Source organism: Lepus europaeus, chromosome 1 (genome assembly GCF_033115175.1).
Source record: "Lepus europaeus isolate LE1 chromosome 1, mLepTim1.pri, whole genome shotgun sequence".
Lineage (NCBI taxonomy): Eukaryota > Metazoa > Chordata > Mammalia > Lagomorpha > Leporidae > Lepus > Lepus europaeus.
Genome location: NC_084827.1, coordinates 108,391,533 through 108,419,210, shown reverse-complemented (window position 1 = coordinate 108,419,210; position 27,678 = coordinate 108,391,533). Strand labels below are relative to the sequence as shown.

The 27,678-nt window shown below is 37.9% G+C and overlaps 1 protein-coding gene across 1 annotated transcript; it reads left to right on the top strand.

Moving 5' to 3' along the window:
* Window positions 1-27,514, top strand: GALNT3 (polypeptide N-acetylgalactosaminyltransferase 3). Its single transcript, XM_062200158.1, has 10 exons — window positions 1-569; window positions 6,247-6,419; window positions 10,300-10,449; window positions 12,982-13,216; window positions 13,702-13,819; window positions 15,239-15,439; window positions 19,888-20,019; window positions 20,233-20,334; window positions 25,626-25,778; window positions 26,862-27,514. Exons 1-10 carry the CDS (start codon window positions 55-57, stop codon window positions 26,982-26,984), a joined length of 1,902 nt encoding a protein of 633 aa, XP_062056142.1. The 5' UTR covers window positions 1-54; the 3' UTR covers window positions 26,985-27,514.
* Window positions 27,515-27,678: the final 164 nt, after the last annotated feature.

The following is a 27,678-nucleotide window of genomic DNA, read 5'->3' as shown; positions in this document are numbered from 1 at the left end:
TAACAGAGGAAATCATAACTGTTATTTGTCAGGTGACAAGATTTTAATGTCAGAATGGCTCACCTAAAGCGCCTAGTGAAATTACACATTAAAAGACATTATCATAAAAAGTTCTGGAAACTTGGTGCAGTAATTTTTATCTTTGTAATAGTTTTGATTTTAATTCAAAGAGAAGTAAGTGTTCAGTATTCCAAAGAGGAATCAAGAATGGAAACAAACATGAAAAACAAAAACAAAATGTTTAATTTAATGATAGAAGCTGTAAACAATATTAAAGATGTAATGCCAAAAATGCAAATAGGAGCACCTGTCAGGCAAAACATTGACATTGGTGAGAGACCCTGTTTGCAAGGGTATTATACAGCCGCAGAGTTGAAACCTGTTCTGGACCGCCCACCTCAGGATTCCAATGCACCTGGTGCTTCTGGCAAAGCCTTCAAAACAACCAATTTAAGTATGGAAGAGCAGAAGGAAAAAGAACGTGGAGAAAAAAAACACTGTTTCAACGCTTTTGCAAGTGACAGGATTTCTTTACATCGAGATCTTGGACCAGACACTCGACCTCCTGAGTATGTTGAGTAATATTTATTGTTGACTGTTTGTCACCAGGGTTTGCAGGGGGAGAAGCATTTGCTAAGGAAGTTGCTTATTCTTTAGCCATTCTAAGGCAGAAAATCAGCAAATGCTGTTTTTTCAGTCTCTGTTATTTATTTATTGCTTATCATTGTTGTGCCTAGATGTCCATGTCTGTGCTTGATGAAGCAGTACAGATGTTAGCTTAGATATTAGAAAATTGGAATTCTGTATCAAATGCCTCTCCACAAGGAAATGCTTTATTTTTAAATGCTGCAGTTTTCTCATCTGTTTAGGAGGAAACATTGGGCAGTTCTTTTATGGGAAATGTAGGCAGATAGAGGAGTTGTTTTGTCTCTTTACATGTTGCAATAGAATAGAAATGTTAAAAAAATATGCTAAGATTGTAACATTATTAGATGATAGTAGTCTATGGGTTTACTAACTAAGTCAAAGACTCTGGCTACATTCCCTATGATTTGTAAGCTTTCTCTTAAGGGAAACTATTGTTACAATTAATATCCCCACTTTGACTTTAGAGTTTTGCTAATTAAGTTCTCATATCTGTGGAATTGCCTCCCATTGACTACTGGAAAGGCCGATGTTCTTTTTTGTTGAGTCACTTGGTTTACGTGCTTGCCCATATTATTCAGTATTTTGGTTAATGTTTCCCTCCACTTTCTGTTATGTTGTCTCTTTATCCATTTATAGCTGTTGTTTTCTGTGAGGCAATGTTCAAATCCTATATTTGGACTGCAGTGGTTAAAATGATGCCAACACTTTTTTTTTTAAATAAGGTTTATTTATTTGAAAGACTTACAGAGAGAGAGATTGATTGGTCTTCCATCTGCTGGTTGACATGGTCACAATGGACAGGGCTGGAATGAGCTGGGCTGGGCTGGCTGAAGCCAGGAGCCAGGAGCTTGTTCTGGGCCTCCCACATGGGTGTCAGGGACTTAAGCTTGTGGGTCACCCTTTGCTGCTTTTCCTAGGCCATTAGCAGAGAGCTGGATTGGAAATGTACCAACTGGGATTTGAGCCTGCACCCATTTAGGATGTCAGCATCATAGGTGGTGGCTTTACTTGCCAAGTCACAACACTGGCCCCAAATTCTAACACTTTTAAGCCCTTGGTAGAATTTTGAGAGTACAGGATAGGCAAACAATTCCTACATATTTTGCTTTCTGGTTACAACAGAAGTACATTTGGCAGAGAACCTGAAGAAAGGGAAGTTTGTAGGCTGTGCTATATTGCTTCACTCAGGTTGTTCTAAATTGCTAATGCCTGCAAAATCTTTATTACCCCTTAATGTAGAAGTTATGTTGACTTCTGTTCCTATGTTCTAACCCATGTCATCCATGGTCTTGCTTATTGTTTGTTAAAAATATTTATTTGAGAGAGATAGATGGTGTTTCCCTTCCCTGATTCACTATCCTGAATGCCTGCAAATAGCCTTGAACTGGTCAGGGCTGAGTCTAGAAGCTAGGAATTCAATCTCTCCTCCCATGTGGGTGGCAGAAACCCACAGTACTTAAGCTACCACCACTGCTTCCCAGATTCTACCATAGCAGGAAGCTGGAGTCAGGAGCCAGATCCTGGAATTGAACCCAGGCATTCCAGTGTGGGATTTGGTGTCTTAACAGGCTAAGTGTCTGTTGCTTCTCATCATTAGTTTTTAAACTTTTAATGTATTTCATTTTATTTGAAAGGAAGAGTGAAAGTGTGAGAGCAAGAGAGACAGAGACAGAAATAGAGAGAGGAGAGAGAACTACATCTTTCTTCCCCTAGCTCACTCCCCAAATGCCCACAGTAGCCAGAACTGTGCCTGGCTGAAGCAGGATACGAGAATTGCATCTAGATCAGCCACGTGGATGTTAGGGACCCAAGTACTTGAACCATCATCTGCTGTGTCCAGGAAATACATTAGCAGGAAGATGGATCAGAAGTGGAGTAGCTGGGACTTCAACCAGGCACTCCAATATGGATTGTGGATGTCTGAAGCTGTGAGTTAAGCTACTGTGCCAAATGCCCACCCCTCATTTTAAAATAAATATGTGAAGAAATGATATCTATAAAATATTCTCCCTGTTACCATGTTGTATAGTTTCTTTTGTATGTTAAGAGATTTACAAAACATTTCACTTTATTGATTTGGAGTGAGATCTTGACTGAAAAGCAGTCCCAGAAATCAATAATCATATTTATTCTTTGACAGGACAAACCACTGTCAGCTCAAGGTGAGCTCTTCCCCTCCCCACCATATAGCATTAAGAAGATGCAGTAGTTTTCAACAATGTAAATCCTTAAGAAGTGAAAAACAACTAAGCGTATTAAGTATATTTTTATTAGAGCTGAAGATTTAATTGTAGATTACTTTGAATAGTATTTTGCTGATGTGATAAAAGTTTGTTTACTTTGATTGTAATCTGTATCACAAAGGAATACATTTTCTGAAGAGTTGCTAGTCTTTCTTTCATACTCATTAGAAGTATTAGATCTAATGTCTTCCGAAACCATATGGTCATGTGATTAATAATTTAAGTGTGTCTGTAAATTAGTTTTTTCAAATGGTTTGACTAGAAATATACAGTCAATTTGGCAAATTATTTTAATTGCAATATTTTAAAATAGCTTGAAATAATTTTTAAAATATAGATTTAGTGTGTTTAAAAATAGAATTTGTAAGATCATACTATGAAATTTCATCATTTGCATTAATGTGTAACATGATACTTTTAACTGATATTAGCTGCTATCAGTTAAGCAAATAGCTTTCCCTAATTTAAACTGCAGAGAAACCCTGAAAGATTAAAGTGATAACATTTTACTAGTGTGAACTTTTATATAGTTTTTTATCTCAAGTCTTCAAAACCTGTTAGTAATTCTTGATAAATACTGTATTCATTAAGTGACAAATATAGAAAAAAAATTTTGATCATAAATTCCCATTCCTCCCCCAACTGCTTGTAAGATGATATTTCATGAGATTTCTCTATATTTTCTTCCAAAAGGAAATACTATATTATAAAGTTTTTCATAATTTTTATTTATAATTTACATTGGTTTCTATACCATTATGTATTACAATATAAGCTTATATATATATGTATAAATATGATTCAAATGTACTTAAATGTATGAATCCACATAAGTGTTGAACTTTATTTTTAGTTGATGCTTTATACAATTTAATTTAGAACAAATAATTTGCTCTCTGCCTCAGTGAGGAAGAATGTGATGATTTCCCTCTGACCACGCATCTGAGTTGCACTCTGAAATCATGAAGGCACTAGAGAACAAAGCCACTTTCACCCAGAGTCACCCTCCCCTTTTCCCACTCAGTGTTGTTGACACCTTATCTTGATATTTTATCTCTAATCTGATACACTTTTTGTCACTACATTTCCATCCTGAAGACTTCCTGCTAAAAATGGATCTAAGGCATGACAAGCTATTCCTCTTGAGGCATGGTTGTGAAAGTAATGAATGAGAGAGTTTGTAGATCTTTTTTAGGGTGGCTTTCCCCTCATATGACACTGGGGGCTACAATCGCCCTTGCAGAGCAACTGCAGTATATTAGGCTCTTATCTCCCTGAGTGGATGATTTGCTTCCTTATCTTTGGGTTTGAACAGCACTATTTGTTCACATGTTGTATTTATAGTGCCTTTGGACTGGCTGGGAAGGTATTATAATCTGTTGTCCAAAATAGTACAGCTAGTTTTTTGCTTTTTTTTAAAGATTTATTTATTTGAAAGACAGAGTTACAGAGAGGTGGAGGCAGGGGGAGAGAGAGGGAGAGAGGGAGAGAAGTGTCTTCCATACACTGGTTCCCTCCCCAGATGGCCATAATGGCTGGAGCTGAGCCAGTCCGAATGTAGGAACCAGGAGCTTCATCTGGGTCTCCCATGCAGGTACAGGGGCCCAAGAACTTGGGCCATCTTCCACTGCTTTCCCAGGCCAATATGCAGAGAGCTGGGTCAGAAGTACAGCAGCTGGGTTTTGAACCGGTGTCCCTATGGGATGTTGGCACTACAGGTGGTGGCTTTACCCACTATGCCACAGCGCCAGCCGGCTTATGGTTTTTCAGTGACCTTAGAGATACAGTTACTTTATTTGTTTGTTGCATAGAAAACATATGGTTTACTTTATGTCCTGATATTTTGGGGCTCTCTCCTGTATGTTATTTTAATTGGTTCTTACCTTAACCCTGTAGAGTGAGAACTGTGATCATCCCCACATCTAGAGTCACAAAAGCAGGAGACTGTATAGACCCCCTCGAACCCAGCAGCTTAATATGTAGATTGTTTTCATCGAGGAAGATACTTTCATAAAATTAATTTGAGATCAACCTATAGTTAATGTCTTTAGCTAATGCATAGCACCACTAATCAGTCAAGAATCAAGGATCTCTACCTGTTCCCCTCAATGTTGTAGCTGGTGACAGAAACACAAGACTTTTAAAATGGATTTAGACCTTTATTCTAAATTATACCTTTTTTTTTCTATTTAAAATTTTATTTGAGAGATTCACTCCCTAAATACCTACGAGTGTTGAGACCCTGCCAGGGCCAAGCCAGAACCAAGAACACTATCCAAGTATCCCACATGGGTGACAGGACCCATTTCTTTGATCCATTATCACCTCTCAGGCTATGTGTTAGCAGGAAGTTGCAGTCAGGAACTGGAGTTAGGAATCAAACCAAGGTACACAGGCATCTTAAACTTTAGGGTAAAGGACTAAAGGGGAGATATAAATATTATTGAAAGGAAATTTTTTTAAAGATTTATTTTATTTGAAAGTCAGTTACACACAGAGAAGGAGATGCAGAGAGAGAGATAGAGAGAGAGAGAGAGGTCTTCCATCCTCTGGTTCACTCCCTAATTGGCTGCAACAACCGGAGCTGAGCTGATCTGAAGCCAGGAGCCAGAAGCTTCTTCTGGGTCTCCCACATGGGTGCAGGGGCCCAAGGACTTGAGCCATCTTCTACTGCTTTCCCAGCCCATAGCAGAGAGCAGGATCAGATGTAGAGCAGCCGGGACTTGAACCGGTGGCCACTTGGGATTCTGGCACTGCAGGCAGCGGCTTTAGCCGCTATGCCACAGCGCTGGCCCCTAAAGGAAATTCTGAATTGCTGGATCTTATATAACTAAACTATAGATTATTAGAGCAAAATCTTTATTACAGAATGTGGCATCATATACCACATACTGAGGAACAGATCTAATTTAAGGTGACCTCCACAAAAATGAGTATTTAATAATATTGCAGTCTTTTAAAATTAGAAATGAAAAAATGGATGACTTCTGAAAGACAGGAGAAAAATGAATTTTTATTTGAGCAACTCTAAGTATTAGTCACTTTTATATGTCTTGCAGCTTACATTCATTGTATAAAATCTTGTTTGTATTTAAAATTATATTATGGAAAAAGGTTTCAGTAACATGTTGTAATCCTTGACATGATATCCATGTCAATGGACATGATTCTTGGGTGAACAACCTACTTGTAAGAAGTTTGTTTTGATCTCTGTATATTTAATTAATATCATTCCACATAGACACTATTTGTTGTTTTTAAGTGATAAAGATTAAATAATGATATTTTAGCATTGGAATAACTGTGAAATAAAGTAATGCATTCATAACTGTTCTTCTACTTCTTTGACTTCTAGATGTATTGAACAAAAATTTAAGCGCTGCCCTCCCCTGCCTACCACCAGTGTCATAATAGTTTTTCATAATGAAGCATGGTCCACGCTGCTTAGAACTGTCCACAGTGTGCTCTATTCTTCACCTGCAATACTGCTGAAGGAAATCATTTTGGTGGATGATGCTAGTGTAGATGGTAAGAAGCACATGCGAATTAGATTGTTCAATAAATCCATGTAGTGGCATCCAAAATCTACCTCGTTGTATTGTGCTGTCTATATGCAATCTCAGAGCTTGAATATAATAGTTTGAATGGTATGTATGATAGATGGAAGTAGAATCCAAAAATGTCTATATTCAGATATTTTGGAGTGCAGAAATGTATGTTTCCATACTTCATCTGTTCATAACTTTATCTGTCTCAGTGAAAGGCTTTTACTATAAGGCACACTGGTTGGAAGCACAGACTTGAGCCTCAGGGGAGGCTGCCTTGACTTGGTTCACAGATATGGTCACCACAGCTGTGCACTTGGGCATGTTACCTCTTTGCTTCAGATTCTTTATTGTCAAATGGGGATAATGCTGTATTTCATCAACTATGTGTCGTTTGCTTATAAGCCACTAAGAAGAAAAAGAACCACTGGCAATTAAATGAATGTACATTAACCAATTGTATAGTGTAGAACTGAGGAAACAGAAATAGCAAATACCCCTTAGAGTAATTTTAAAAATTAAGTGAGTTATATAAATAACATAAATTAATAAATAATATAAGTGATTGCTAAAAATCTCTAAAGTTTCATTATTTTCTATTTTATTTTGGCTGTTTTAAATATTCTAATATTATCTATTAGGATAGCCAAAAATTCTTTAATGTATTTCCTCCTAAAATTACTAATGAGATATTAAATTAAACACTTTAAATTGGAATCACAGGCTAATCTGACAGATACTCTAGTTTTCTAAGTTTTGGTATTTAACACCATACAGATACCAAGTATTTCCATGATATGTAATTTATTCCTGAATAAACTTTTGTTTGGAGCCAGATTCCTGAAGGTCAAATCTTAGCTCTAGCACAAATTAGTTGTTTCCTCAACTGTAAAATGAGAATAAATTCTATGATCAAATCTAGAGAATTGTCAATTGTAAGATACATAATTAAATACACGAGAAAAGAAAAATGTTGCCTTTTAGGTGACCTTCCAACCATTGTAAGGTATTATCAGATTCCAGAAATAGTTAATAAATGAAAATATGAAATTCTTATTCTTTTTTTTTAAAAAAAGATTTATTTTATTTATTTGAAAGGCAGAAATACAGAGAGTGAAAAGGAGAGATCTTTCAACCATGGTTCACTCCCCAAATGGCCCTAACGTCTGGAACTGGGCCAGGTGGAAGCCAGGAGCCAGGAGCTTCTTCAGGTCTCCCATGTGGGTGCAGGGGGCCATGTACTTGTGCCATCTTCCACTGTTTTCCCAGGTGCATCAGCAGGGAGCTAGATCTGAAGAGGAGCAACCGAGTCTCAAACCGGCACCCACATAGATGCCAGTACTGCAGGCAAAGGCTTAACCTTCTACACCACAGTGCCTCAAAACATGAAATTATAGACTTAGTTTATTTCATCATTTCTATATATAATTATAAATGTTTCCATGGTTTCAAAATTAAACAACCTTAGTGTATTGATGTTATATTCTCAAGTTCAGTTAGTAACTAGGTGAAATCACAGGATTGTTGACCTGGTGTCAAAGTTATCCTCCAGATGGGAAAGTTGAAGGCCCCTGGAATCAACATGTCATAGGTCTCTAATTTGAACATCTACTGCCGTGACTCAAATACCTCACTACTCAGTGGTAATCAGCTGATTTATTTATTGCTTGATTTGTTCTACATTTTTTTCTTTTTCTGTCTAGTTGAATCACAGTCCTTGATACTTTAAGTGACATCTAATTAATTTCTGTACAATTCTCATATGTTGTCCCTTAGAAAGAAACTTATCTTAGACATTTTTTCTCAGATAATCTTTATTTTACTTGATTTTCTAAGCTAGTGGAACATTAGGAGCATGGTGATCTAGTTTTAGTAAACCTTCAGTTGAAGGTACCATATTCATTTAACTGTGCAAGCAAGATTATACAATTAAAGAAAATCAGAGTGTAAATCAGGGTTCACTCATAATCTTCCTGCCTCAAATATTACAGTCTTTTCCCTTTCTTTTCTTATCACTGTCTGCATAAGCACAATAGCATTTAGTTATATCTGTGTCAGAAATCCTGTTTTAAAATTGAATGTTTTCACATAATATCGTTTTAGCCTGTTTATTTTACCTTCTGAAGCTCCATTTTTATATAAACACTTATTTTTGTTTTATTTGAAGGGTAGAGAGGGAGATGGAAAGTTGATTTTTAATGATAATAATGGGCTATGTACATTTTACTTAACTGTGTTTTTTTTACTCTATAGTATTGTAAGCTATACTATGATAAATATATTTGTGCTTATATCATTTTTCTTATTTTGCAGTATACCTTTAATAAGAAAAGTATGACTATGCTTGGCCAAAGGAAATGACTATTTTTATAATGTTTTAGAGCAATCAACAATAGATTTGGAGCAGTTTTCTTAGCAAAAGTTACATTTATTTTATTGGATTGAGTCAGTCAGAGGTCTCCAAGGAGTCCTCAGTGTGAAAAATAGGTCCCGCCTTGCTGTAAATTGGCCTTCTAACTGGAAACTGGCCCTTGATTTCAATTTGCTTAGGGAAAAGACACAAATATATGGATAATCAGGAAAGAAAAGAGTTAAAGCCCATAACAAAACATAATCAAGATTTTTGGAGCAGAGACCAGGTAGCAGGCCTTGTCTCCAGTGCTGTATCTGAGCAGTAGTCTCTCGTTTTACACTCCCAACAGTCTCCTGCAGTGGTCAGTCCTCTGACTCCCATCCTAGAGATAAAACAGACTAGGAGAGTTAAAAAAAACTTGTGTCTCACAGCTGACAGTGATGGCATCAGAAATTCAACCCAGGATATTTGATTTCATGTAGCTTTATGCTATCTGAAAGTGTATTACTCTTTGCACAATGTTTAGCTAGGTTTGTTTTTACACAAGGACTATTCCTAAACTCTTACCTCACTTATGAATATGTAAACTTTAAATCAGCAACACTCATATTTGCAGATAAAAGATGTGTATTTTATCACAGATAAAGTCTACATTTGCTTCTGAAATTTGGCAAAAGCAAATACCTACCCCAGCTTATTCTCAGATCTCTCTGAGGCCCCAATGTGCCATTTTAACAACCTTACTAGATGCTCAAGAAATTGTTTAAAAGCATGACTAACATTTGATTGATTTTCTTTCACCTTCTGAACTTTTGCATATTGTGTATCTCAGCAAAATTGGAGATTAGATCTCTCAGATGCCATTACTGAAATTTTGCCTGTGTTTCTTTGTTCCTGATTTACATGATTACTTTCATATATTTATTGGAAAAAATTCTGATAAAAGACTCCAAAATTTTCAAAAAAATTTTTTGCTGACTTTGTAGAAATGTTCCCAAACTGTGTAGAACTAGACTTTGTTTCTTGCTCATGCCTTTCTCAACATTTTGGTCCCAAATTATTTTGATCAGAGTCTTTTTGATACTTGACACTTTTCTTTAAGATTTCCAGATCTAAGTACTAATTTTAAAAAATGTTTAATACTTGTTGGCAAAATTCTTTTTACTTCACTCCAATAGGCAGTGGTCTCACACCCCTACATGACTCTTCTTATGTCTTGGGGACCTCCACTTGAAGTTTCTAACCCCATATGACATTTGTTGAACTGAAATATACAAGATAAGTGTGTGTTACACTGTTATATGTCATAGTACTTTTAGTTATGATTTCCATATCCTTACCCCCCTAGACAAGATTTAAAATAAAGATTTAAAATTTTCACTGGAAGAACATTTGCAAGCGTTAAAGATCATGAACTTGAAGAGATTGCTGCTCTGGCATTTCATTTGCTTTCATATGTTATGTGTGAAAATACCTTCAGAAAGTTAATTCTGTTTTTTTTTCCTTACAGAGTACTTACATGATAAACTAGAGGAATATATAAAACAATTTTCTATAGTAAAAATAGTCAGACAAAGAGAGAGAAAAGGTCTGATCACTGCTCGGTTGCTAGGAGCAACGGTAGCAACAGCTGAAACACTCACATTTTTAGATGCTCACTGTAAGTATCTATGTAGAGACCTAGTTGTGGCATTTTCCCTCCCACACCTTCTAATTTAAAAAGTAAGGAATCCTTGTCTATAGTGCCTAATTGCATTTTCTTTAACAGCATTTTCAACTGGTGGTTCTAGCAATGACAGCCCAAGCAGATAGCAGCTTTGTGTAGCAACTTCCTTTACTTCCTACCTCCTCAGTATTTAATCTCCTCAACTTTCACGTCATGTAGTGACTGGCTTTCCAACAAGTTTTCTTAGCCTGGGATATTATTGTCCACAGATGTCCATTCTGTCAAAACAAAATAAAAAAACCAAAAAACCCCAAAATCAGAAGTGTTTTACCCTTGTTACTGGATACCTACATTCAATGTAATCAACACTATCATTAAAGTTTTTCCTAGTACTGCTACTTTTATTTTTAATATTTCCGTTCTTTGTTGTGTTTTGAAGATTTTCTTAAACTCTTTTCATGCCACCTTAAGGTGCCCGGCTTCCAGCATTTTATGATTATCTCTTCCATTAACATAGTCAGTTTCTGTTTGTTTTTATTGCTATTGGATTTTGTCCCTTTGTATTTTAATTTTTTTTTCTGGTTAATGTTTTTAAAGTATTTAGAAAGTGTTTTTAGAGTTAACATTAATAAGCATTCTAGGCATTAATAAATGTTAGTCTTTGAGCAGTTAGTTTAATGGGTTTCACTCTTTGTATGGCTGTTTAACTTTCAACTGGCCAGCCCTTGGGTTATGTGTGACCCAATGACTAGTTTTGAACAACTGCTAATTGTTACAGAAGAGCTTTTGGATTTTTTTTTAGTTACTTATAGCCATAATATTCAATACTCTGATAATGCCCAGCAATTGAAAAATGAAAAGAGATAAAAAGATAACCCTAGAGAGATGTTTTGTGAAAGAAAAGGTGATTGTCTAGTATTCCTTGTCCTGGTCCAGGATTACAATAAGGTCAGGCTGGGCATTCTTCCCTCAGAGAATATGTCTGATGGTCCCCCTGGAGCATAACTACTGCCCCCTTTCAGCCACTGGGGAACCCACAATGGGACTGCACATGCATGATCTGAACTCACTATGTGATATATGAGACAGCCTGACCTATGAACAAACCTCTCATTTGTTTCCATTAGGATTGGGGCAGCTTTGAATGGGTTCTTTCCAACTATATATAGTTGTTGTTGTTGTTGTTGAGGTTTTTACTTATTTGAGAGAGGGAGAGATCACTCCCCATGTGCCCACAATAGCCAGAGTTGGGGTAAGCCAAATCTAGGAGCCAGGAACTCCTTCTGGGTCTTCTGCATGATGGCAGGAATCCAAGTATGTGGGCCGTCATCTGTTGCCATCCCACACAGATTAGCAAGAAACTGCATCAGAAGTGGAGGAAACGGGACTGAAGCCTGAACTCTGATATGGGATGTGAGCAACAGCTTAACCTGCACCATAATACCCACCCTCAGTCGCTTTAGTCACTGTTTATTTATTCATTTTCACTTATTTGAAAGGCAGAGCAACACACACACACACACACACAGAGAATGAACTTCCACGCATTGGTTCACTCCCTGAATGCCTTCAACAGCTAGGATTGGGCCAAACCAAAGCTGGGAGCCGGGAACTTCATTCCGGTCTCCCACCTAGATGGCAGGGGCCTAAGTACCCAAGCTATTATCTGCTTCCTCCCTAGGTGTACATTTGCAAGAAGCTGAATCAAAAGTGGAGAGGAGAGAATGAGACTCCATCCTGTACATTCTGATATAGGATGTGAGCACTCTAAGCAGCAGCTTTACCCATTGCACAACACTGATCCTTTCTAAAATCAAAGTGTTCTGATCCTTTGACTTATTTTATCCTAAGATTCAATTAAGGAAATGAATGTTTCAGTTACTGTACCATACTCAGGGGGAGGAGACAAGTATAAATAAATCAGAACACAGTGAGAGGTAGGTGATATGTACCTGCAAAACATTATCTTTGGTTTACAGCCCATTTTAAAGGGAAACACCTGAACTTAATGCTCACCAGTGTCGTTTTGCTTATTTTCTAGGAGAAAAAAATTATCTATAAAGAAATTTTCCTCACTATTCTGAACCCTGCTTTGCTTTTTTCATCGTATTCTTAGCTCTAGAAGCCTTTAGGAAGCCTCCGCTGCTGTTGATCTCTTGCTCAGCATGGTGACTATAGTTAACAATCATGTATATCTGAGTAAAAGTCAAATGTTTTTACCACACACATACACCCACAAAGATAACCATATGAGGTTATGGATATGTTAATTAGCTTGATTGTGGTGATCATTTCACAATGTATATATTCACCAAAACTTCACATTGTATACCATAAATATCTAGAGTTTCAATTTGTCCATTTATACCTCAAATCTGGAAAAAGAAATCTCCCTTATAAAAAAGTTTGAAATACAAATGACTTTGTTGTTCTTAATTCTCTGTAAAGCTTCACCAAAAACAACTAGAGGAAAAAATCAAACCCTTCAGTAGTTTCATTGAGTTCTTTAAAATTCTCATTCCTCAGGTGAGTGTTTCTATGGTTGGTTAGAACCTTTGCTGGCCAGAATAGCTGAGAACTACACTGCCGTTGTGAGTCCTGATATTGCGTCTATAGACATGAACACATTTGAGTTCAACAAGCCTTCTCCTTATGGAAGTAACCATAACCGTGGAAATTTTGACTGGAGCCTTTCATTTGGCTGGGAGTCACTTCCTGATCATGAGAAGCAACGAAGGAAAGATGAAACCTACCCGATTAAGTAAGATGATTACTCTCAAAGTCTCATGCTTGTGCCATAAATCATACATTGAACATGTATTCACTCTACTTTTACAGCAGTTGCCACTGAGGTAAATCATGCTAACAAAGAACGCACATATTTTCTGTAGAGAGAACAGAAAAATCTTTTATTTATGCACAACTTGTTTATGTATGTACATGTGATATTACTGACTAGGAAGCAAAATTTAACAAAATAAATGTGTTCTTATGTCATCCTTATAAATTATTCCTTAAGAATCTTTAAGCATGTTTATGAAGACATGCTCTGTTGGGAGAGAACACCTAAAGTGCTTTCCCAACCCTGACTTGATTTTGAAAACAGCATTTTTAGTTTTTGTTAATCTATGTAGAAGTATGGAAATTATAATATCTCCTTAATTTGTAAATTTGATACAATTCTTAAAATAGGCTATTTTATCTTGTTTAGTTTTTGTAACAGTTTGATGATGGGTTATCTTTCAGAACACCTACTTTTGCAGGAGGCCTTTTTTCCATATCAAAAGAATATTTTGAGTATATTGGAAGTTATGATGAAGAAATGGAAATCTGGGGAGGTGAAAATATAGAAATGTCTTTCAGAGTAAGTTTATGGAGATTAAATATATTAAGCAATGAAATATTTTCTGTTCTAATTGGCTGATGCAGATGATTGTGAACTTTTTTGTGCTTTGTAAACTTAAGTTCCTGGAAATTTTGGGATAAGAATATTTCCTTTTAATATCTAACTTAAAAGTTTTACGTATTGTTGCCCATATAACAAGAAGAGTCAGTTGACCTCCTGTTTCCAGGCAGTAACACCAATTAATACACTTGTAGTTACTGGATTCTAGCCAAAATAAACATAATTAAATCTAGTGCTTCAGGAAATGGGTTGATTATCAAGGGAGTCAGAATGGAAAAACATTCATGTATAATTTTAAAGGACATTGGACTTAACTCTTTGGATTAAACGAATTTTTCTCAAATATATATTGAAAGCAAATATAAAAATCAAATGAAGGCTTTGGATATTCTCAGCATGTACCTTATTTATTTGGTTGTGTGAGTTCAGTTTGTATACTAACTTGTCATTCATTTTTCATCCCTTTGGCTGGAACATAGTAGAAAAAGGACTGAATGAGGAGTCAGAAGATTTAAGTTTTGATTATGGCTTCATCACAATAGTGATGACTGTAGCCAAGTTTGAATTGCTTACAGGCAGAGATCTAGTTTTATTCATTTCAGTATTTCCAACCCCTAGCACAGCAGTTTGCTGAACTGAACATGTCGCTGAGTTTTCTCATATTTTTGAAAAGAAAAAGAAAAAAGATGATACAATCACTTTGTTGTAACATAACATTAGCCTATACTATTAAAGATGACTTCTTTATGGAATTTTTTTCTTATTTGGATATTCAGTGCACAATTAAGACTTTTAAGTGAAAAGGCAATAATGTCATAATTTGCCATTTTATTTAGAATTAATACAAATTATGATTTTTGATATTTTTCCTTTAGTCAGCATGATTTTTTCAGTGACCAATTACTTCAGAAGTACAGATTGTATTTTGATAATAATGGCTATGTGGATTTGTTTTCTTGATTACCTGAAGTATACATAGAGTCTGGCTCCTTTCTTCCAGACTGCTAGCTCCTGCCTTATAGAGAAACCCTGTGGTGTGAGTGAAATGACCATGTGGCTCCTGTGAGGTGGAAGTCAAATGCACGGGAACCTTTGGTCTTCTGTCCACATTAGAGAATCTGCATAGCTATTTTCAAAAAATAAACATCCAAAGAAACAAAATCACTCTTGTTAATTTTCTGAAAATGTGCTGTTGTTTTTAATGTTTGTTCCATTTAGGAGCATAAAGTGAGCTGGCAGGGAACAGGCTATTTGTGAAATTATATTACATTTCTTCTCTGTATTTTGTTTTTGTTAATATCTTAAAGGTGAACATAAAAGCAACACTTTGATTTTCCTAAAATACTGTGAATTTAAACAAATATCATTAATTATCAGGTATGGCAATGTGGTGGGCAGTTGGAGATTATGCCTTGCTCTGTTGTTGGACATGTTTTTCGCAGCAAAAGTCCTCATTCCTTTCCAAAAGGCACTCAGGTGATTGCTCGCAACCAAGTTCGCCTTGCAGAAGTCTGGATGGATGAATACAAGGAAATATTTTATAGGAGAAACACAGATGCAGCAAAAATTGTTAAACAAGTGAGTCTGAACTAAAATTGAATTATAGTTAAAATCTGCTCCAAGTTCAAATGACCTTTTGCTTATTTGAGTCACTTCATGTGCAAAACATTATAAAGGTTATTTTTGTGGTGAAGTTTTTTTGTCTTAACTCTTAAAACATTATTTATGTAATACAAGTTTTTTCATTTTCAAGGAAAAAATTAGTAAATTGCTTTTAAAAAATTCAAACACTCTACTTGATATTAAACATTTTAATATGGAAGATAATTGCTTTTGTAACTCCCTTTCATGGTTTAGTATTTTCCTGAACAGTAAACAATATTTAGAGGAGCTGCTTTCATTGGTTTTGGGAAATGTGGTTAACATCTAAATAAGGGTTCTAAGTGACTTTCTGATTCAAGATAGACATGTTGTAATGTGACGGGACCCTGAACCAGGATATCAAGGCTTTTTATCTTTTTTTTTTCTTTTCTTTTTTTTTAGATTTAAAACTATTTATTAGAATCAGGGGCCTCCAGCCAGAGTGACATGGCGGGGAGCTTCCAAGAGAGGAAAACCCAAAGGGACTGGTGGCAGTCAGCTTTAAGTACAGTTGTGAAGGAAAAAAAAAAACTTTACAGTCAGATTGGCATTCAGTTACCTGGCAGGGACAAAAACCATCAAAAGGCCTCATTTATAGTTCTTCATCCTGTTTGGCCTGCTAAGGGTGGGATAGGTAACTTGTTTTCACAACAAGCTCTGAGCTCAGGAAGAGCTCTTTTTTTTTTTTTTTTTAAAGATTTGTTTATGTATTTGAAAGGCAAAGTTACAGGCCTGAGAGGTTGGAAAGGGGGGATACAGGGAGAGGGAGAAAGATCTTTCCACCCATTGCTTCACTATGTAAATGGCTGCAAATCAAAGCCAGGAGCCTAGGTCTTTCTCACTGGTGGCAGGGGCCACCTTGGGCACTTGGGCCATCTTCCATTGTCTTCCCAGGCATATTAGCAGGGAGCTGGCTCAGTAATGGGGCAGACAAGACTGGAACCAGAGCTCAGTGGGTGTTGCAGGCAGCAGCTTAACTTGCCGCACCACAACACAAGCTCAAAGGTTTTTTTCAACTTCAAATTCCAATACTCAGTGAAGGTGTTACCTTGACAAATCCCTTTTGAGAATGTGATAGAGATAGTACTTCATTGGTGGTAGTTAAGTGGCTGGGCATAGAGAATATGCTCAGAATGTCTCTGTTCTCTCCTTCCCTGTCTTGACATAGGAAATTCATGTCTTGCTTCTTTCCCAGGGTATCTGTGAAATAAGGAAGTGAAAACTACTTATAACATATGGTATACTTATTAATACTTGCTCTGTAGAACCTCAGTATCTAGTACATTAGAACTGAGTGCCAACTGTCTTAATATTGGATGTGGTAAATTAACTAGACGTTAACAAGCTTCAGTGAATGCCACCCAATTCTTTGTAGGAAACAGATAGTGTTAGGGTTTTTTTGGGGGGAGGGGGTATATTTATTAGGAGTGAAGAGCATCAACATTTTGATTGTTGGGGCTTGTGTGGTGGTGAAGCCGGTAAAACTGCAACCTGCAGGCCGGTGCCGTGGCTTAACAGGCTAATCCTCCGCCTTGCGGCGCCAGCACACCGTGTACTAGTCCCGGTTGTGGCGCCGGATTCTATCCCAGTTGCCCCTCTTCCAGGCCAGCTCTCTGCTATGGCCCGGGAAGGCAGTGGAGGATGGCCCAAGTCCTTGGATCCTGCACTCGCATGGGAGACCAGGAGAAGCACCTGGCTCCTGGCTTCAGATCAGCGCGATGCGCCGGCCACATTGCGCCGGCCGCAGAGGCCATTGGAGGGTGAACCAACAGCAAAAAGGAAGACCTTTCTCTCTGTCTCTCTCTCTCACTATCCACTCTGCCTGTCGGAAGAAAAAAAAAAACCTGCAACCTGCAACACTCACATCCTGTGTGAGGTGCCAGTTCATGTCCTGGCTGTTCCACTTCTGATCCAGCTCCTGCTAATGGCCTGAGAAAAGCAGTGGAAGATGGCCCTAGTATCTGGACTCCTGCCACCCATTTGTGAGACCCAGATGAGGCTCCTGGCTCCTGGCTTCAGCCTGGCCCAGTCCTGGTGGTTGCAGCCATCTGTGGAGTGAACCAACGGATGGAAGATATCTCCCCCCAACCCAGTGTGTGTGTGTGTGTGTTTGAGTGTGTGTGTTTGTGTATGTGTCCCTCTCTCTCTGTAACTCTGCCTTTAAAAATAAATAAATATTTTTAAAGAAAGCATTTAATTGCTCATATTAAATCTATTAAAAAGGGCCGGGTAAGGGGGAGATTGTAAGGTTTTGTGGCACAGGTTAAGCTGAGGCACCAGCATCCATATCAGAGTGTCAGTTTGAGTTCTGGTTGCTCCACTTCCTATCCAACTTCCTGTTATCGTACCTGGGAAGGCAGAAGAAGCATACTTAGCCCCCAGAAACCCATGTGGGAGAACAAGATGGAGTTCCTATCTCCTGCCTTTAGCCTGGCCCAGATTTGGCTGTTGTGGCCATTTGGGAAGTGAACCAGCAGACAAGAGATGTATCTCCCTTTCTCTCTCTGCCTTTCAAATAAATAAATACTTTAAAAATTTTTTTTGATTATTGTTGTAAAGAATACAAACTCAAAGCACTGTTTGTAGATTGCTTCCCCACCCCGCACCCTGCCAAAGCCACTAAGACAAATTGAGCAGACTGTGTACTGTCCAGGAGTACTTGGCTAAGCAGGCAGGTGAGTACTAACTGAAGCTTCTGCTGTGCCTGTCGCCCTGTTTTTACCACAGGGCAAATAGCTCTTCCTGGTAAATTCCCAAGTCAACTGCAGCTCCTTGAGAGCCATGCCTTTTGCTAAAACATCTGAGTTCAAGACATTGAAGTTGGCATATGAAAATGTTTCTTAGTTGAACTGATAAGCTTTACCATTTACTTGTTCATAAATTTAGGTATCAAAAGCAATTTTTCTCCAAAACTTTACTGGTACGCAAAATACTTTAAAAACATTTTTTAGTCCATTAAAATAAGAGAAAATGAAATACAATTAACTAAAAAATTGCTTTTTCTGCAAGTTGCCTAGTTGGGGATGTTATTAATAGTAAGCAACACTGTTATACTAGAAAAATGTTCTCAAATGTGTTGAGAACATCTTGACAGAAGAAAAAGATAAATCACATATTTGTCTATACCTGTCCTCACACCTCACTTTACAGGACACTTTTAGTATAAGTGAATCAGTTTTGGATGGCCACCTACAGGATTTCACTGGAGATCTTTGTCCTGTAAGGGAAGTTACTGGCACAAATGAAGAATAAAATAGCACATTGTTAGTACTTGATTCTGAGAGCAACAGACTTTTTACCTGAATGAATGTTAATAATACTAAGTTACATCTTAATGGGGGCTGGCACTGTGGTATAGCCAATTAAGCTACCACCTGCAGCAGTGCCAGCAACCCATATCGGTGCCAGTTTGAGTCCCTGCTGCACTTCTGATCTGATCCAGCTACCTGCTAATGCACCTGGGAAAAAAGCAAAAGATAGCCATAGCCCAAGTGCTTGGGTCCTTGCACCCACATGGGAGACCCAGAAGAAGTTTCTGACTTTTGGCTTCTGCCTGCCCCAGCCCCAGCTGTTGTGGCCATTTGGGGAATAAAGCAGTGGGTGGAAGATCTCCCTGTCTCTCTCTGTAACTCTGCCTTTTAATAAATAAATTTTTTTAAAAAAATGTATCTTGCATTTTGGCCTCAATTTTTTTTTTTTTTTAAGATTTATTTTATTTATTTGAAAGAGTTAGAGAGAGGTAGAGATAGAGAAGTCTTCCATCCACTGGTTCACTCCCCAGATGGCCACTACAGCCGGAGCTGCGCTGCTCCGAAGCCAGGAGCTTCTTCCAGGTCTCCCATGCGGGTGCAGAGGCCCAAGGACTTGGGCCATCTTCTGGGGCTATCCCAGGCCGTAGCAGAGAGCTGGATTGGAAGAGAAGCAGCCGGGACTAGGACCGGCGCCCATATGGGATGCTGGCACTTCAGGCCAGGGCTTTAACCTGATGTGCCATAGCACCAGCCCCATCAATTTTTAAATATGTACATATAAACACAAATAGTAACATATCCTGTTAGCTTTTTTATTTGAAGGGCAGAGAGAGAGCACGCACTGCTTTCATCCACTGATTTATTTACCAAATGCCTGTAATGGTTGTGGCTGGGCCAAGGCCAAAGTTGGAGCTGGTAAATTAATCCAAGCCTTCTATTTGGGTGTCAGGAATTTAATTATTTGAGCCATTACTGCTGCTTCCCAGGGTCTACATTAACACTTTGATATGGACTGCAGGCATCTTTACATCTTAACTGCTAGGCCAAACGCCAGCTCTATTAGTAGCATTTGAAATACATTATCAGTACTGTTTTGAGTAAGTATTCCCTTCACTTCTCACTTTTTTTCCTCAGAAATCATTTGGTGATCTTTCAAAAAGATTTGAAATAAAAAACCGCCTTCAATGTAAAAATTTTACATGGTATTTGAACACTATTTATCCAGAAGTGTATGTGCCAGAACTTAATCCTGTTATATCTGGATATGTAAGTATTTTCCTATTCCTTTTTTATTTGATGTGTTTCTTGCCATCAGCATTTATGTGGTTCAGCAAAAATTGCTGAAATATTTTCTGGTGTATTGGTTTTGAGGTTATACACTATTATTATTAGTAACATGACTTCCAGAAACTAGATGAGAAAATATATAAACTTTGTAGATTTTCAAAACATTTTTATAACTTTGAAATTTTCCTTTAGATTAAAAGTGTTGGTCAACCTCTATGCCTGGATGTTGGAGAAAATAATCAAGGAGGCAAACCATTGATTTTGTACTCGTGTCATGGACTTGGGGGAAACCAGGTGAGCGCTGTGCCTAAGTCTCCCCTCTTAAGGCAATTAAAATCACAAGAAAGATGTGTGTTTTTCAGAAGTCCTCACTCAGTTTTTTACTTAGGGAAAGTAGTGGGTGAAATGTTTTTAGACTAAGTTTGGCAACTTATATTGAAGTTGTAGAGTATTTTGGTTTACACTCTGGGGCTGAAAACAATTTCATTCAGTGGAAAGGAAAAAGAAAACAATGGGATCATGCCATTCAGAGTTTAAAAATTGTGATGTTCTATGCTGATGTTTGCATTACTTTTGCAAGATTATACATAAAGGCCATATTTAATTGGATTTAATAACAAGTTGCATCATATATTAATACTCAAACAGCAGTACTTAAGTATTTTTTGTGGGCCACAAAAGTATTTCAGTACCCCTCAACCCCCATGCACACAAAGGTGTGCTCCTGATTCTCCTTGCTTTATAATATCACAGCGTGTTACCACCCTGTTATACCAATTCAGACTCCAATGCCAAATGGTACTATTTAGCCTACTATGAGTCAAAGATAAATAACTATGATTTTTAAATTCCTTTCCTTTTGCAAGTTAACTATAGGATGGATTTGACCATATTCTTTTATTTGTTCATTTAGCAAATTCACTGAGTGACCCTACATGTCAGGGACTTTGGTATGTTCAAACACACCAAAATTTAGACTCTTAGTCTTTCTACAAAACTGTTTCAAAACCAGCAGTTATAGTCATCACGAGAAGGTCTGGATAAAGTATTCAGAGTACTCTGGGGGTAAAGAAAAAGGCATCGAAACTAGACTGGAGGGCCATATGATTTTCTGGGAAAGGTGACATTGCAAAACGCTTTTGAAAGGAGCTAGAGAAGTCGCTGGTGGAATGAGAACAGAGTGAGAAGAGTGTGAAGAAAGGCGTTGTAAGGAGAGGAGCCTGCTATGTATCTTTTCTGGGAACTACAGGTGCATTGGGGTAGTAGAGTCCAACATTATGTGTAGAGGATTGTCATACTATTTTAATTTGTATTTAAAAATGTATTTAGTTGAGAGGCAAAGGAACAGAGAGACAGACAGACAATTCCCACCCACTGGTTAACTCCCCAAAATGCCTGCAGTGGCCAGGACTGAGCCTGGGTTGGGGCCAAAGCCAGGAGTCAGGAATTCAATATTGGGCTCCTGTATGGATGGCAGCTATCACCACTGCCTCTTAGAATCTGCATTAGGAGGAAGCTGGAATAAGGAGCCAGAGCCAGGCATCAAACCCAGGTACTCCAGTGTGGCACGTGCACATCTTAATAAACATTTTAACTACTAGGCTAAAAACATCCTATGAAGTCCAATTTTAACACAATAGAACTTTGGTGATGTTAGTTTTAAGGAGAGAGGATAAGTCCTCTTCCATATTTTTTCCTACTCATTAAGCTCACCTTAATTTAATTTTAATCTTACTCACTCAAAGCAATCGCTCTAATAAGGGTTGGTGATGCAGATGCCCAGAAACCAGAGTGGTAAACTGGATCTGAAAGTATATGGTCAAAGTGTAATTCTGAATTAGAATGGAGACATAAATATTCCCTCACGTAGGTACACACATGCGTACATATTTACTTATACTATGTATACCTATCTGTGTGTATATGTATGTATATGTATGTATATAAATTATATAAATATGAGTATATTTTTTAAAAGACTTTTTGTTTATTTGAGAGGTAGAGTTTCAGACAGAGGGAGAGATAGAGAAAAAGGTCTTCCATCTGCTGGTTTACTCCCCAAATGGTTGCAACAGCCAGAGCGGGGCCAATCTGAAGCCAGGAGCCAGGTCTCCCATGTGAGTGCAGGGGCCCAAGGAGTTGGGTCATCTTCCATTGCTTTCCCAGGCCATAGCAGAGAGCTGAATTGGAAGAGGAACAGACGGAACTTGAACTGGTGCCATGTGGAATGCTGGTACCATAGGTGGGGGCCTAGCCCACTATGCCACAGCGTCAGCCCCTGAGTATACATGTTTGAATGTCCTTCCTCCCCTATCTATTAAGAAAAATAGTTATATAAACAACTACTTTCTTTTGGAAGTAATACTGGACTATGATGTTAAAAATTAAGGTTTTGAGCAAAGGAAAATATTTCCTCATTTGTAAAAACTTTATAAATACTTACAAATTTCTCTAGACTTCCTCTGACATATTTATTTTGTTATGAATGTTGACAATATATTATATATGTTCTTTATTCTTTTTTTCTGCTATCATTACCATTAAATTTTTTGATTGTTCTATGCCAAAGGTTATTTTTTTAATTATATGCTGATATAGCTGTCTTTTAGAAATTTGGAAATGGAGAGAAAATATTCAGTATCTATTTGTGTAGAATCTGTACTGTAACATACACTGCTAAAACAGAATAAAGCACAAAGCCTCTGGCCCTGTGAAGCTTCTGTTCCACAGGAAGGGAAAAAGACATGAAATGTGCAGAGATGGAAGGGTGTGGTGGGGTGCTTAATTTTAGAGGTTAGGGAAGACCTTTCTGGGAAGATGGCCTTAGAGTGGAGCCTGCATGCATTGGGAGAGGAACCAGGTCCCAGGAGGTAGGATGGGCAAGGGCAGAGGCCCGGAGTCAGGGATTGGAGAAAACAGAAAGCCAGTGTGGCCTGAGCCAAGTGGTCTGGTTGAAGAGGGGCAGGAAGTGAGGTCAGAAATAGCAATAAGAAACCTTGTCTCAGGGTTTTGTTGTCTCCATTAAGAAACCTGGATTTAATTCTGAGTTAGGAGCCATTGAGCTGGACAGCAGCATTTTGAGCAGGAAAACAATATTGTCTGCCTTATATATATTTTTAAAGATTTTATTTATTTTATTTGAGAGGTAGAGCTACAGACAGTGAGAGGGAGAGACAGAAAGGTCTTCTTTCCATTAGTTCACTCCCCAAATAGCTGCAACAGCCAGAGCTGCGCCGATCCGAAGCCAGGTGCTTCTCCCTGTGGGTGCAAGGGCCCAAGCACTTTGGCCATCCTCCACTGCCCTCCCGGGCAACAGTAGAGAGCTGGACTAGAACCCGTGCCCATATGGGATGCCGATGCCTCAGGCGGAGGATTAACCTGTGCCACAGCACCTTCCCCAGTCTGCCTTATATTTTATTTATTTGAGAGAGATGGAAACAGAGAGAAAGAGGGGTCTTCTATACGCTGGTTCACTCCTCAAATGGCCACAATGGCTGGAGCTGAGCCAATCTGAAGCCAGGAGCCAGGGGTGTTTTCCGGGTCTCCCACGTGGGTTCAGGGGCCCAAGCACTTCAGCCACCTTCATCTGCTTTCCCAGGCTATAGCAGAGAGCTGGATCAGAACTGGTTCATCTGGGACTCAAACTAGTGCCCATATCAGATGCTGCAGGGTGGGGTTTAACCCACTGTACCACAGTGCCAGCCCCTGTCTTTGAAACTTTAAGGTTATCTTTCTTGGATAGGTTTAATTAGAATAATGTTTTCATTATCTAAACCTGTTTCTTCAACATTTCCATCTCTTCAGCTATCAATTACCAAAATGATTGACAGATTTTTTTGTGAGAGGAGATAATTTAGGCACAAGGCTAAGACTGGGAGGAATTCAAGCTATGTGACTCTGTTAATTCAGTTATTTGTTGAGTGCCTACTCTGAGACAAGAAAGGTTTAATACAGTACCACCCTAGTACATAACAGAGATTCAATAAACACTAGTGCTAATACTAATTACTTCATGACTGAAATCAATGTGCTAACTTATTTTGTCTTCAAACTATGAACATTATGACATATTTGATGTATAATATATGTTATTGCTAGATACGATGCCTGACTTTTGGGAAAGCAGGTAGCTGCACACACAATTTTAACAGAATGCTGTAAAAGTTATTGCTGATGTGCAAGGAAAGCCTTGAGCAAGGTGTAACATTGTGATATAGGGCAAATTCAAGGAAAGCTGAAGAATGAAGCTAACATTTAAGTTGGCTCTTAAAGGATACCAAGGAGTTATACAGCTAAAAAAAGGGTCAGAAGGGTATTGCAGGCAGAACACAGACTGTAAAGCAGCCTTTGTGTTGTAGACTTTCTGCATGGGTTGCGTTTTGTGAAAAGAACGTAGTCTATGACTAGGACAGTGGTTGATGTAAGATTGAAACTGGGAAGTTTCATGTACCAATTAAGGAATATGGACTTCATTGTAGCAATAGTAGTGATTCACTTAAGCAAGGCAGTAGGCACTTAAACCAAGGGTTTAAAAAACTAACTAGCAACAGATTGAATTGCCGGATTGTAAGAATATAAGTCAGAGGTTATTGGGGGTATTTGAGTAACAGAAGTAAGGATATGGAAGTAAGAAAGCACAGGATGGGAACATCTGAGAGAGAAATCCTGTTGGACTACTTACTAATTAGTTAATTGGATATGCAAGAAGAAAGCATCCCTTATAGTATCAATAGCTAAAATGTACTGAGTGTTTACTGTGAACTTGTTCTAAGTATTTTATGCATCTTAACCCATTTATCTTCATAACTGTATATAGGTGAGGAAACTGGGACATGGAAAATATTTTATAATTCATAGAATAATGAAACTGCCTCTAATTGAGATGAGTAAGAGAAAGGGGACAATTTTTCTTATAGCCAAACTTTTATTTTTTATTTTAAAAATTTATTTTAGAAAGAAGGAGAAAGCACACTCTTTTGGTTAACTCACCAGATACTCCCCAGAGCTGGGGCTGGGCTGGGCCAAAGCCGGGAACTGGGAACTCAATCCAGGTCTAGCACGTTGGTGGTAGGGACCCAACTACTTGGGCCGTCACCAGTACCTCCCAGGGTCTGTGGTACCAGGAAGCTGGAGTCAGGAGTGAAGCCAGGTGTTGAACCCAGGTACTCTGATGTAGGACAAGAGTGTTTTAACATGCATCATTATTGCTAGGCTAAACACCCACCATGAGAGGGAACATTTGTGGGAGAAAAAAAGCAGTTAAAATGTCCTTGCCAACTTCTAGGCCCTTTTTTTGCATTGTGCTAATGTTAGCCTCCATTTACATGATAGCTTCTGGTAACTGCTATGGTGAGGAAGACAATAACAGCTTCTTAAGTAACCACCTGAAGGTGATTGGCTGAAGGTCGACCATAACATGTTCAATCGTAAAATCTCCACTTTTATTTTGAATAACCACTTTTTGCTGTCTTATTTTGTTGATGTGATCATAACTTCTTTATACTGCGAGTTGCTGACTGCTTTTCTGTTTTGCAATGGAGCTCACTGGGGTGCTTTTGCCAGTAACAGTACTCTTTGTTCCATAGTACTTTGAATACTCTGCTCAAAATGAAATCCGGCACAACATCCAGAAGGAATTATGTCTTCATGCTGCTCAAGGTAACCTTCAGCTGAAGGCCTGCACCTACAAAGGTCACAACACAGTTGTCACTGGAGAACAGATCTGGGAGATCCGGAAGGTACTTCTTGCCATTAATTCACACTTTCACTTAATTATTGTGATGAGCTATCATTGCTTATCTGAGAAGACCCATGACACATAGTCCATTAATGTTATTTATCAGAATTCTAAACCCTTATTAACTTAATTATTCTTTGTCTACCCCTATGACAAGGGAATATATCTATGAATTAAATACCCTTAGAAGCAAAGTTAGTGATAAGGTTGTTTGGTTTGAAATATTGTTTATACAGATCAACACTTCTTTGAATTATAAATAATTGTGTACATTTTTTACCTTTTTGAGTTCTTACTATGCTTTTTATAATAGTCACTTTTTCTGTCAGAGAAAAAAAATCATTAGTTGTTTCTCACTTAAAGCAACTAATTTTTTCCTCCCCTGTTTCATACTTTTTCATGAGTCTAGAGTTAAGGAAATACATGACAATTCTTACCTAAAATTGTTTTACACTACACTAGAATGCCATAAGACTATCTATCATTCATCAATTGAGATTTTTAAGAGCTTACCACTGATATATCAATGGAGTGCTTCTTGTTGGAAAACTGGATTCAGGCCTTATTTAGTGACACTTCTGTTTAGTTATATGGCTTTTTATGTTAAAGAGTAGTGACATCAATGGCAGTGTTTGCATCAGAGACAAGTTTTTTGTTTGTTTTTTGCCAGGCAGAGTTAGGCAGTGAGAGAGAGAGAGACAGAGAGAAAGGTCTTCCTTCCGTTGGTTCACCTCCCAAATGGCCGCTATGGCCAGCGGCTGCGCCAATCTGAAGCCAGGAGCCAGGTGCTTCCTCCTGGTCTCCCATGTGGCTCCCATGCAGGCTCAGGGCCCAATCACTTGGGCCATCCTCCACTGCCTTCCCGGGCCACAGCAGAGAGCTGGACTGGAAGAAGAGCAACCGGCACAGAATCCGGCGTCCCAACGGGGATTAGAACCTGGGGTACTGGTGCCGCAGGCAGAGGATTAGCCAATGAACCGCTGCACCGGCCCAGAGACAAGTTTTGATAAGACCATAAAGTCATTTTCATGATTATCAATTAACTATAAGTCTTGAAACTAATGTCTGTTTCCTTTCATTCTAGGATCAACTTCTGTATAATCCACACTTAAAAATGTGCCTTTCAGCAAATGGAGAGCATCCAAACTTAGTGTCATGCAATCCATCAGATCTACTCCAAAAGTGGATTTTTAACCAAAACGATTAAGTGTTCCTTAAAATTAAGGAGTTGGAATGGAGATGTTCTTTCTCATAAAACTGTGACGAGGCATACACTGTAGTTTTGAAAATTATGCAAAAGCAGCTAATCGTAACTTATTCCAAGTGCATTTTTCTTATTTATATCTAAAATGTCTATGTAGCACTGCTGCAGAAATCCTGTAACTTTCTGTTTCAAAGCACAATAACTAGTAATACCAAAGATTATTTTGAAGTGTCCAGAGGTAGGGGAAGAGATGTTTACAGTATGAAGAAAATAATTTTTCAAGTAAAGTGATATTTGTGTGTTTTTTGCACTTGAGGATATGCATAGTTATAGTCACATGCTCACAATTTAAAATATTTCCTCTAGTTTTTTGGGGGACAAGGAGAAATATTTGATACTGTATTTTTTTAACTACATTGAAATGGATCAATGAAGGTCAAACATTGACCTTTGTGTATAAACCAGGAAATTTTTATAGCTATAGAATTTATTATTTTAAAATGCAAGTAAACATTTTTTGCCATTTATTTACTTGTCTGTCAAATGTTTCCTTAAACAAGAAATTGAATAATAAGAAGAATATTTTAACACTTAAATTTCTTTGCAAATTTTAAAATATTTTTTAGTCTGAAGCTCACACTACTTGATACACTTAAGTCTTCCTTAAAGAGTTTTCTTAAGTAACTATACTGGATGT